Here is a 13,639-nt window from a genome sequence, read left to right as displayed (position 1 = left end):
TTTATCCTTTTTATTATATTTTGTGCAGCACTTTGGGCAACCTTGGTTGTATGAAATGTGCTTTACAAAAAACTAAACTAAACTTCTTCACTTCCTGTCATGAAGAGCGGTGCTAGGTCATCGGAAATAAGTTTCTGCCCGGGAAAAGATCCCATCGATTATCAATTAAAACTTTCAAAAATCCCATCAGTTCTCAATAAGGGTATCCCGATTTTGATAAAAATTTATCGAAATTAAGCCCCAACCTCGAACTTCGAATGAAAAAAATGGAATCGTCGATGCTGCCACGCCCCATGTCACGTCCGGTTGGCTTGCCAAGCTTTTTTAGTGTAAACGCACATGTGGTTGAATGTGTTCGAACACCCACATGAGATGGCCTTCTCTCCGCCCATTTATCTAATCTGAGGTACTGAACACAATGTTTTACGCTTTGTTTGACTATCATTGATAGCCTTTCATTGATAAAACTAAAGCGGCTGATCTCCGCAGATTCACTTTGCAAGTGTGTGAAAGTTGCGCGATCTTATTTCATCAATTGCGCTGAAAATTGAGAGAAAGTTCTAACATATGCAAGTACAAAACATTGTGCAGCATGTTTACTTACAACACAAGCAGCGGACTCCGACATAATATTAGTTTGCGTCCATATAAACTCGTCGTTACTCCTGCTCGCGTTAAAATGACAAGGTGCAAAGTACTGACAGGAATGGTCATCTGACAGGAAGTTTCGTTTTATCAGGTATGTGCGTGTACCATATTTTTCCACTGGCAGCACGACTAACATGACAGGGCATTATATTTCACAAAAGTCTAGTCTAAAAATGGCATAGCATTTTTTGTGCTTTCAAAAAAACCAACAATCGAATCGACTTGTGACCTTAGAATCGAAAAGGTAATCAAATCGAGGATTTGGAGAATTGTGACACCCCTAGTTCTCAATGGACAAAATCAAGTCCCGCCCTACATTTTTTTTTTCTCATTTCATAAGCCGTTTCAGTTGGATACACGTCATGAAACAGAAATAAGACATTTGCTACTTTCGTTTCATGGTGACTTTAAATATCATAGTAGCAGGTGGATGAATTTGGGTCACATGGTCATTTTTGGGCTGGGTTCAACACTTGATCTGACTTCTACTTTGATTTTCCTTTTAAGCTTCATTTATAAATAACAGTTCTGTCTTTCTCCTCCTCCAGGTATGAGCCATGAGCCCAAATCCCCATCATTAGAAATGATCTCCGCAGCACCATGCACAATGGCGACTGTAAGCCCCCTGACCCCTTCACCCAGCGGAGCAATGGCAGCCAACGGAAGCCCCGCGTCCCAGTCTGCACACTCCGGATTCGCTGCCGCTCTCCGTAAGCTGGCTAAACAAGCCGAAGATCCAAGAGGTGAGCATCCCCCTTACTCTCTATACTTTATCATGTCATCTTTGTTGACTTTTAATAGTAAAACAGAAATTGGAGAATACTTACATACTGAGATATTATGCATTGTTACATTATAATAATAATAATTTGTAGCTGAAGCAGGATGTAAAGCGGGTTGGCCATATGCATGGTCGTAATATGGACATCCATGCTTTGCCCAGCGTGTGTGTATGAGTGTGGGTGGTGGTTTCTGTCAACAAATTGTGAATAGATTTGAATAATATTTGCATATGGGTTTGCCGCATTTCAGATGGCTGGCACAACATTTAGCTGCCCATCTGTCTGTGTAATTGTTATAGCCAACGCCAAGAACACACACACACACACACATACACAAATGGCTTGTTCTGATAATGCACATTATATGCAACCGTAAGTCCTTGTTGTGTGGTTTATATGGTTATAAAGTGCAAAATTTGAAGTTTATTGTAGATCAGGCGCGTTGGACTTGAGCAAAGTCTGTCTAAATTTGGCGCACATTGAGAACACAAAATCCTTTGTTTCTTACGTTAAAGGAATAGTTCACCTAAAAATAACAATTCTGACATTATTTACGCTTGGCTGTCTAAACCCGTATGACTTTCTTCTGTAAAGCACAAAAGGAGGATTTTGAGGAATTGTACTTGTCACTCTTTTCTATGCAGTAACAACAAACAGGTAGCTTTGTAAGAGGAACTGACTAAGATTTTTGTCATTTTCTGTCATACCGTGTTGCTGAGAAAAGTATACACTGCAGTATATTTGTGAGCAATCATTTTTGGGGATCTGATCTTTTCAGTATACACAACCGATCCAGTTCAAACTTCCTAACATTTGTAATATGTTGATTCATACCAAAATGCTTTTTTGCATAGTTGTATTTGACACATGAAAACATCTCGGGTTACGTATGTAACTGTTGTTCCCTGAGAAGGGAACGTGGCACTGCGTCTCCCTTGCCATACTTCCTGCGTCCCTGTAACGCCATCTTTGGCAATATTTCAGATAGCGATATACTTCCTGGCTCCCGCATCACTCTGTCTTTGTCGTTAAGCCTCACTATTGGTTGAATTTGATATACACATTCACACGCACTTACCCCTGGAGGCGTCCCCAAAGTGTTAGCGCAGTGACGCAGCGCGAGTTCCCTCGAAGGGAACTGTAAAATGTATCTTAAAAGGTAACACAATGTAACCTTGCTCTTACTTGAAAGGTGTCCCAACATTTAGTCCTTGAATTTGAGGGTATTGGACCTGGAAAGTCCTTGAAAGGTCCTTGATTTTTAAGTTAACTAAGGTGTGGGAACCCTGAACTGTGTGCTTACCATAATTTATCAAAATATCTCATACATCATTTATCACAATACTTTCATAATGTTTGTTTTCCTACTATGGAAGTCAATGGTTACAGCAGCTGTGTGCTTACCATCATTTTTCAAAATTCATACAGGTTTAGAACAACATGAGGATGAGAAAATCATGACAGAATTGTATTTTTTTTGGGTGAACTATCCCTTTAATTCAACTTAAAAATATTATTTGATTAAATTTTTGAGTTAATTTATATTTTATTAAGGCAACCAGGTAACTTACTTTTTAAAGTACCAACAAATCTTATTGTATTTACGTCATGAACGCACATAAAAGCCATCACACAGTTGTGTAAATACCAATGGGAAATTACAATCGCTTCATAAATTAATTAAAATCATAAAAAAGAAAAACATGCCTGGTGGGCATTTTCTGTAAGGAGAGTTAACCAACCTTATTTTTTTCTGTGTAAGTCATTAAAGGAAAACACCACAGTTTTTCAATATTTTACTATGTTCTTACCTCAACTTAGACAAATTAATACATACCTATCTTTTTTCAATGCATGCACTTAATCTTTGTACAGAGCGTCGTGAATGTGTTAGCATTTAGCCTAGCCGCATTTATTCCTTAGGATCCAAACGGATGAATTTAGAAGCCACCAAACAATTCCATGTTTTCTTTATTTAAAAACTGTTACGTAAGTAGTTACACGAGTAAGTATGGTGACACAAAATAAAACGTGGTGATTTTTTAAGCGGATAAAAAATGAGAACTATATTATATGGCGGAAGAGCACTTCGTGATCAGTTTGCAGCACTTCGACATCGGCGCGAAGTAACATCATCACTCCTGAATACTCCCCCTTTCGCTCAAACTTCCATCAATATTACTGTGCCCGAGAACTAAGTGCTCTTCCCCCATACAATATAGTTCTCATTTTTTATCCGTTTAAAAACGTTTTCGCCACGTTTAATTTTGTGCCATCATACTTACTCGTGTAACTACTCATGTAACAGTCTTTAAATAGGGAAAACATGGAAGTGTTTGGTGGCTTCTAAATTCATCCCTGTTTGGATCCTAAGGAATGAATGGGGCTAGGCTAAATGCTAACACATTCACAACGCGCAGTACAAAGATTAAGTGCACGCATTGATAAAAGATAGGTATGTATTCATTCATCTAATTTGAAGTAAGAACATAGTAAAATATTAAAAAACAGTGGTGTTTTCCTTTAAAAGAAGGTACACCGCCATCTTGCGCTGATGAAAGTGACTTAACATCGTTAACACGACTTACTGGCTCGTAAATACAAACAACCCTGGAAGATGCACCATAAGTGCATACAAAGGAAACTCTGAGCGATTATCGTCACTTATTTGACCGTGTGTGTGTTAACAGCTATTGTTTTAGCCACTTTTGAATGATTACTTTATATTCTTCTCTCTAAACCATAAAGAGGGCGAAAAGCGCAGGCCCGAAAGCAAGAGCTGATATTGATTGGTTAAGTGCTTGTATGCCGGTAAATTCTATAAGGCTTCAATAAATCTTTTCAGTGACGTCTCACGCTGTGCATACCGCCCTATCTTTGCATGACACTTTGTGTTCATAGACTCTTTGATGACGGTAATTCAATAACTGTCATGGTTGTTCCGTCTCAAATCGCTAAACCTGTTTTTTGTTTAAGCTTTGGCCTCGGAGTTTGTGTACTTTTCTGAATGTGCATTAATGTGTGTATAGATGTCTTTATGAATGTGTGAATCACTTATGTTTGTAAAAGTACATAACTGATACACACACACACACACCTTGTACCGCAAGAGCCGTGTCAACAAAGCTTTATTAGCATGACTGTAAACAATTCAAATACTGCTTTGGCTGTAAATGTACAGGTTAAGCAAATATATAAAAAGAGAAAAAAATATATTTGTACATTTTCTGAAGAAAAATGAGCAGCACCTGCCTGTGTTAAAGTCGATGTCAATATGCTAGGATGTTCTGGGTAGTTGCTAAGGTCTCTCTGGTGGTTGCTAAGGTTGTTTTGACATGTGTTCCTATGCAGATATTAGTACCAGATGGTTTTTCAGATATGTTGCTAAGCAGTTGCTAGGGTGTTTTTGCTGGTTTCTTACTGGACCAAGTTTTAGGCATCCAACCTCATCCGAACATTCGTGAGTCTCCCTCATATTGATAGTGGCTCCCTGATGCAAGCAAATGATGTAAAATATCCTGGAAATTAATTACTTGAAAACGTGCAAGCTCAGTCTGAAGAGACTGATAGACGAACGACAATGCAGTGCAAGAAATAGCTTATCCTGATTGGTCTATCTGTCTGATCCATTTTCGCTGTGGGTGGGCTTACAATCAACCTATTTTTCTTTAGTTCAGTATACCATTGTAGTTTGTACTCTGTAGTGTCCAAAAAACAGGAAAATACAAAAATTATTATAAATTTTTTAGGTGTCAGTTGTTTTAATAGCATAGTTGACTAGATGTTAAAAGAGATGCCCTGTTATATTCGTAATATAACGTAACATAATAAAATGATGTATAAATTATATTAATGTATAATGCTGCGTTCACACCAGCCACGGTAGAGGTGTCAAGCACGAGTGATTTCAATGTAAAGACAGGTTGACGCGCATCTGTAGGGCTCACGGCACGAATGATGCTTTTAGCATGGCGCGGTAGACGCGATTCCGCCTCATTCGCGCTACTAGTTTTCACGAATGCCGCGAATTGAGCATTGCAGCGACAAACGCGCCAGGTGAAATTTTTTTAATTTGGCGGAAAAACACGCCGCGTTAACCAATCAGGAGCTTGCTCTAGTAGTGACATGATTACAGGAAGCTTGCGGAGTCGCAGAACCTCCTCCCATGACGTAAATTTCCGCGTCTCGATGACTAGAATTTCATGCACGGCTTTCACGCGCGAATGAAGCGAGTAAACTCAATATGTTCAAGCGGCAAACGCGGTAGATGCGAATTTGATGCTCAAATGCGGCTGGTGTGAATCCACGGTAAGGGTTTTCGTAAGGTCGGATGTCTGAAGTTCATACAGTTACAGACCACATTAAGTTCAAATATGGCACACATATGACAACTAGTCACAAGACACATGAGAACCAATGAGATTCAAAGTTATCAACATGCCGCCATTTTTGAATTCATTGCACTAATCTGTATGTTTACATTGATACACGGCATATCTATGGATAAATAAACTCAAAATATTAAACATTTTCACTCACAAACATCGTTTTGCTTTAGACTACATTATATTAACCCACTGAAGTCTTTGGATTACTTTAAAGGGACAGTGCACCCAAAAATGATTTTATATTAAAATGTTGTCATGTTATCTATGGGATATACGAAACTCCAAAAAGCACATAAATCCATCATTAAAGGGATAGTTCACCCAAAAATGAAAATTCTGTCATCATTTACTCACTCTCATGTTGTTACAAACCTGTATGCATTTCATTGTACTGATGAACACAAAGGAAGATATTTCGAGGAATGTTTGTAACCAACCCGATCAGAGGCCCCATTGACTTCTATTGTTGGAAAAAGAATACAATAGAAGTGAATGGTGCTCATGAATGGTTTGGGTAGAAACAGTCCTTAAAATATCTTCCTTTGTGTTCATCAGAACAAAGAAATATATACAGGTTTGTAACAACATGAGAGTAAATGATGACAGAATTTTCACTTTTTGGTGAACTATCCCTTTAATGATGGATTTATGTGCTTTTTGGAGTTTCGTATATCCCATATATAAATAGCAATAAATAACAACATTTTAATTTTAATTCTAAAGAAAGTTAGTTATATATTAGTTAGTTATTTGGGTGAACTATTCTTTTAACAATCAGCATGATTTGAGATGTCAATCATGATACAGAAGGTGAAAAGGGAGTTATCCAAACAAACTACACTGTCAGGAAAAATGGTCCCTAGTTGTCACTAACAAAAAGTACACATTTGTACCTAAAGAGTTCATATTCATACTTCAGAGGTACATATTGGTATCAAATGCATACTAGGGCTGTCACGGTTATGAAATTTGGCTGACGGTTAATTGTCTAATAAATTGTGACGAATATGATGATTAATTATGTTTTATTGCTTTGACATTTAATTCTAATACATTTTTTTGTTTGTTTATGAAATAATTTTCACACATTGTTGTGATTATTTAAATTAAATATTTTGCAAGGCAGTAAATATTAATACACATAACACATATTTAAAAGTAATCTAACAATGTCTCATTTATACAGGCGCTGCAGCTCCCCCTTGTGTTTTTTAGAGGGATGTGCAATCATTGCGGTGATCTGAAATCATCGCGATTCAGTCAAACAATCGCGATGAAACGATTATTTAATCATTGCGACAGCCCTAATGTATACATATCTGTACCTAAATACAACATAGTGAGACATTTTTAAAAGGTACTGCCTAGGGATCATTTTTTGACTATTTAATCTGTCAGTGTATAAGCATAATATTGATGTTTGCTTTAGTAAACATTTCTAATTAAGTTAAGTATTAAAATGTCAAAGCTTTCTATATAGATATATAGCAAATAAAGCATTTAAACGAGTACAATAGTAGAAAAGCCATAGCATTGAGATGTCTTATCACCTCTCCGGCAGGCACAATTGCGCTGTGACCTACTTTATTCTTTGTGTTGGATGTCTTATAGATACTGCTTTTAGCAGTAGTGACATTATTCTGCATGTGTGGTTTTTTGCCTTGTGTGTGTTTCTGTCTAAATAAGGAAACAGTCATTTCTCACAAGCCCTGACTGCTATCGAAACCACAACAGATGCATTTGGTCATAAAGGCCCTACGTTAATGCATAATTCATAATGTTCTCTCATGTAATCGTGTAAGAAATTTACTCTCCTTGTACGTCGCATCGAGACACATAAAAGCTTTTGTCTTGTGGCTTCGGAGTGGCAACTCGAGTACGCTCGGAGGTGAGATGCTCTACGCAGGCACGCACACACACAATCGAGTTGTGTTTGATCACAGTGGAGCACTGAGTTACCGCAGCAGGGGTTCGAGAGGAATACTGGAGCGTTGTGTTCATGTGGCTTTTCCGCGGGGAGATGGCACTGTTTGTTTTTTCTTCTTTTTAAACTGGCATCTGATCTGACAGCCCAAAGGGGGCTTTGATAGCGGGTGAGTTTGGCAGTCTGGCACAGGGTGATGTATGTGCAGTCATCTGACAAGTCGTTCGTTTTGTCTGGCGTGCGTGCATATACAAATACATCTTCCAGGGTTTTTCTTTTTTTACTAGTCTGTGGTGTTGTTTTTCTTTTGTTATTGTTTGTTTTTCTTGAATCACACCATGTCTTGATTTTTGGAAGTGTGACTCTGTTAGAGTTGCGGCTTAAGGGCTCATTATAGTCCTACGGCGTAGCCGCGGTTCTCATATATAGTTCTGCGCCGTCATCCGCGTCAACGTGCAATTACACATGCAGAACGCTAGTAGGCAGTATCTACGAGTGTAACCACAGTAGCAATGAAACTGCCAAAGAAGCAGCAGCTTGGCCAGTAAACCAACAAACAAAGAAGAAACAGCAAATTGTTGTGTATGATTTGAGAAGAACAGCAGTGATGGAGGTAAATTAACTGCGACTTTTGTTGCAGTTTGAGTTAAATCACCCCTCAACTTGGCCCATTTTTGTTCTCACCATCGCAAACGGAAATGCCGATGAAGAAATGCAACGCAGCACGTGCAAATTTTGGCCAGGTGCGCGTCAGGTTACGCACAGCCTACGGATAACCTTCTGCGTAGACCTTACACACGACTATAACTTGTACTTTAGACATTGATGCTTAAAGGAGAGATGCGGGTTTTCTGATTGTTTGCAGTCAAGAAAAAATAACATAAAAAGTTTTTGTATTCATTGTTCAATCAATGAATTTTGTATATTTTTAAATTCCGCTATTGTTTTCTGCGCAACTGCTGTATGCAAAATATGGTCAAATATAGTGTTACCATACGTGCCATTTTTCCCAGCCAGGATTTTGGGTGCGTCTTCCGGAAGTCTTATTTGTCGACCGAATACGTCATAGAGGATTATTATTATTATTACAGAAAAGCAACCGTAACATTTTTAAGGTAAGAATGAAACTAAGATTCTATGTCTTATGTTTTTAAATGAATGGCGTATGCGGTCAATAAATACGACTTCCGGAAGACGCACCAGAAATCCTGTCCAGGACACGTGCAGGAAGAATGGCACGTATCGTCGCCCTAGTCAAATATGTTAAGTGAAGCAGTAAATACTACACAATAATGTTATTCGTAGCTTACACCATCAAGAAATGAAACAAAATACACAATTAAAAAAACGTGTTAAACTGGTGTTGTTGAATTTCTATACAAATCTGTTTTTTTAAAGAACACATATCATAAAAAATGTGACTTTTTCAATGTTTAAGTGCAATAATTAGGTCCCCAGTGCTTCTATCAACCTAGAAAATGTGAAAAAGATCAACCCAGTAACTTAGTTTTGGTAAACCATTCTCTGCAAGCATGTGAAAAAATAGCTCATTGAAATTTGTCTCTCCTTATGATGTCAGAAGGGGATAATACGCCCCTTAATCTGCACTATCCAACCACTGCACTGCCATTTAGTGCAGAGATCAGCTCATTTGCATTTTAATGGAAACACCCAAAACGGCACATTTTTGATCACACCTACAAAGTGTACATTTTAACATGCTATACTAAATTATCTATATGGTATTTGGGCTAAAACTTTACATATGTACTCTGGGGACACCAAAGATTTATTTAACATTTTAAAAAAGTCTTGTGAAATGTCTCCTTTAAGCAAAAAATCACCACAAAGTCTTACTTTTTCTTTCAGGTTCAATTAGTAGCGAGTCATCGCATGTCTCCTCTCCGGTGACCAATCACATTTCTCCGATCAGTACGCCGAAGCGGGTTGCCATGGGTACAAGCCTGGGTCCTCCCACCGGTACCCCGCCTGTAGTCACCATCGCACCGACTAAAACCGTCAACGGTTTCTGGAGATCCGAAGGCCGTCAGGTAAGAGAGACTTACTTTAAAAGATTAACAAAAAATGTATTGGTTGTCATTCACATCACTTCTTGTGTGTTTATTATGGTTCGGCTTCACAAAACATACAGCTAGTTTGGTTCTTCTGAACCCATGACCTTGGCGTCGCCAGCGCAATGCTTTAACAGTTGAGGTACAGGACAGAGAAAGCTTCATTCACTCTGCTGAGTAGATGTTTGTGTGGTCGGGAACGGGGGGTTGAGGTCCTGATGGGGTCAGAGGGTTTACTTTAGACTAGATTAGTGCAAGTGGGCCAGTCTGTGGGTGTCCTCCGGGTCCGTTGTTTTGGTAACTCCCAGGCGTGACGACAAGATTATGCCAAAGTGTATGTGTGCGTTTATGCGGATGGATGGTTTGTTCGGCTCTTGGTCTCTGTGTAGCTTTGTGAGTTTATTTAACACAGCAGTCATGGGACATCAAGCTAGACAATAGACACTGATCAAACTACACTCTCTGTTTACACAAAGAATCTTCTGTAGCTCTGCTGAAAGAAAGAGAGAGAGAGAGAGAGAGAGAGAGAGAAAGAGAGAGAGAGAGAGAGAGAGGAACCAATGTGCAAACTATAGTTAGCTTCAAACCACGGTGTCTATTTTTCCTTGTCGTTAGCAATTGCATCCACAGTCTTTATCTGCCCCCCTCATTTGCAATGTTTATAGCTTACATTGCAAATACACATGAATCCGCTAACACATTTTCTCACTTCGCCTATCAATATATAACACCTTTGTTTATTAATCATTATGCCTATAGCATACGGGACGTTCAGATTTTCGCAAAGGTCATGTGGTCCGATTCCTCTCAGTTTGTGCTTTAAGTATAAATACACGTGCATTGAAGAATTAGCCTTCGATTAGCAACAATTCACTTTTGTGGGCACACATCTGAGTAAAGATTTGCATACACAATTTGAAACTTGCTTTGAATAGCATTTTTTTTTTTGCAAAACACTATTTGCATCCTGAATATAAATGGGATGTTTTCATTGCGTTTCATGTGTTATATTTTGTTATTTGAATTTCGTTTTGCAAACTATAATTTGAATTATATATATATTAAAATTTTTATATTAATATAATGTAATTATTTCTTATTTCTGTATTTTTATATAAAAAATATGCAAGACGCTTATTCAGTAATTTATATTATATTATTCATAATTTCCAATAGTAATATTGGAGTAGTCTAAACATTTAACTGGTGCATTTGCAAAAATTTCCCACGATGCCCTAACAGATCTGTCTCTGTTAGGCCGAAACAGGATTGAGAGGTTCAGGTCAAGAGCGTTTGCCCCCAGAGCGGACTCTACCAGCCCAGGAGAAGACCTCCCTCTCTATCCCTCCATACCTGGGGACCACCCATCCTTTCAGCATGACCTCGAGTCCTCTCATGCAAGACCCTCGTCTACAAACACAGTCAGTATTGCATTTGCAACCTCGCTCACCATGTACTTGTCTGTATACTTGAAACATTGTAAATCTTTGAGTATTTTATTCATTTCTTATTTTATTCTCTGTCTTTCAGCCTTCCACGGCAGGTTCCTCATATGCTGCTAGCAGGAGCTCGGGACGAGTATCTTCGTGATGGGTTTCGTCCGTACGCCTCGGCAGAGGAGATGCGTATGCCTGTGCTTCCTCTGGGGCTCGGACCGGGGGCTGCGGCCAATGCTCTTGCGTACTTTCACTCAGGATATTTACCGCACCCTTCACTTGCTTCGTACAGGTGTGCTTTATGTTTTTTATTATGCATTATTACTTTTTATTATGTTACTTTACGCTGTAGTTTCTGGAAGTCAGTGGCTAGTCAGTAGTCAGGCCTTCTCAATGACATCATACACTTCGTTAAAGACATCAATCGTGATGATATTTGTTTATGCTGTAGTTTCCGGAAGTCAGTCGCTAGTCCCGCCTTCTCAATGACATCACACACTTAGTTAAAGACGGCAATCGTGACAATATTTGTTTATGCTGTAGTTTCCGGAAGTCAGTTTCTAGTCCCGCCTTTTCAATGACATCACATACTTTCTTAAAGACGGCACTCATGACGGTATTTGTTTATGCTGTAGTTTTCCGGAATTCAGTCGCTAGTCCCACCTTCTCAATGACATCACACACTTAGTTAAAGACGGCAATCGTGACAATATTTGTTTATGCTGTAGTTTCCGGAAGTCAGTCGCTAGTCACGCCTTCTCAATGACATCACACACTTCGTTAAAGACGGCAATTGTGGCGATATTGTTTATGCTTTAGTTTCCGGCAGTCAGCCACTAGTTCCGCCTTCTCAATGACATCACACACTTAGTTAACGATGGCAATCGTGACGATATTTGTTTATGCTGTAGTTTTCGGAAGTCAGTCACTAGTCCCTCCTTTCAATGACATCACACACTTAGTTAACGATGGCAATCGTGACTATATTTGTTTATGCTGTAGTTTCCAGAAGTCAGTCGCTATTCCCGCCTTTTCAATGACATCACACACTTCGTAAAAGACTGCAATTGTGACGATATTTGTTTATGTTGTATTTTCCGGAATTCAGTCGCTAGTCCCGCCTTCTCAATGACATCACACCCTTAGTTTAAGACGGCAATCGTGACAATATTTGTTTATGCTGTAGTTTCCAGAAGTCAGTTTCTAGTCCCGCCTTTTCAATGACATCACACACTTAGTTAAAGACGGCAATTGTGACGATATTTGTTTATGTTGTATTTTCCGGAATTCAGTCGCTAGTCCCGCCTTCTCAATGACATCACACACTTAGTTAAAGACGGCAATCGTGACGATACTTGTTTATGCTGTAGTTTCCGGAATTCAGTCGCTAGTCCCACCTTCTCAATGACATCACACACTTAGTTAAAGACGGCAATCGTGACAATATTTGTTTATGCTGTAGTTTCCGGAAGTCAGTCGCTAGTCACGCCTTCTCAATGACATCACACACTTCGTTAAAGACGGCAATTGTGGCGATATTGTTTATGCTTTAGTTTCCGGCAGTCAGCCACTAGTTCCGCCTTCTCAATGACATCACACACTTAGTTAACGATGGCAATCGTGACGATATTTGTTTATGCTGTAGTTTTCGGAAGTCAGTCACTAGTCCCTCCTTTCAATGACATCACACACTTAGTTAACGATGGCAATCGTGACTATATTTGTTTATGCTGTAGTTTCCAGAAGTCAGTCGCTATTCCCGCCTTTTCAATGACATCACACACTTCGTAAAAGACTGCAATTGTGACGATATTTGTTTATGTTGTATTTTCCGGAATTCAGTCGCTAGTCCCGCCTTCTCAATGACATCACACACTTAGTTAAAGACGGCAATCGTGACAATATTTGTTTATGCTGTAGTTTCCAGAAGTCAGTTTCTAGTCCCGCCTTTTCAATGACATCACACACTTTGTTAAAGACTGCAATTGTGACGATATTTGTTTATGTTGTATTTTCCGGAATTCAGTCGCTAGTCCCGCCTTCTCAATGACATCACACACTTAGTTAAAGACGGCAATCGTGACGATACTTGTTTATGCTGTAGTTTCCGGAATTCAGTCGCTAGTCCCGCCTTCTCAATGACATCACACACTTCGTTAAAGACTGCAATTGTGACGATATTTGTTTATGCTGTAGTTTCCGAAATTCAGTCGCTAGTCCCGCCTTCTCAATGACATCACACACTTCGTTAACGATGGCAATCATGACGATATTTGTTTATGCTGTAGTTTCCGGAAGTCAGACGCTAGTCCCGCATTCTTAATGACATCACACACTTCGTTAAAGACGGCAATTGTGACAATATTTGGTTAAGCTGTAGTTTCTGGAA

At 39.0% G+C, this 13,639-nt stretch overlaps 1 protein-coding gene across 3 annotated transcripts in view; it reads left to right on the top strand.

Moving 5' to 3' along the window:
• The window catches only part of gse1a (Gse1 coiled-coil protein a), a 43,806-nt gene that overhangs the window by 9,980 nt on the left and 20,187 nt on the right, over window positions 1-13,639 (top strand). For all 3 annotated transcript variants that reach the window (XM_055192259.2, XM_055192258.2, XM_055192257.2), the window contains exons 2-5: window positions 1,197-1,391; window positions 9,612-9,793; window positions 11,072-11,235; window positions 11,345-11,542. In XM_055192259.2, coding sequence (XP_055048234.2) covers window positions 1,199-1,391; window positions 9,612-9,793; window positions 11,072-11,235; window positions 11,345-11,542 — 737 coding nt within the window. In that variant the 5' untranslated portion in view covers window positions 1,197-1,198. The remainder of the gene's footprint in view (window positions 1-1,196; window positions 1,392-9,611; window positions 9,794-11,071; window positions 11,236-11,344; window positions 11,543-13,639) is intronic.

Source organism: Misgurnus anguillicaudatus, chromosome 6 (assembly GCF_027580225.2).
Source record: "Misgurnus anguillicaudatus chromosome 6, ASM2758022v2, whole genome shotgun sequence".
Classification (NCBI taxonomy): Eukaryota; Metazoa; Chordata; class Actinopteri; order Cypriniformes; family Cobitidae; genus Misgurnus; species Misgurnus anguillicaudatus.
Note: the sequence above shows the minus strand (reverse complement) of the source record. Positions and strands in the feature narration are given on the sequence as shown.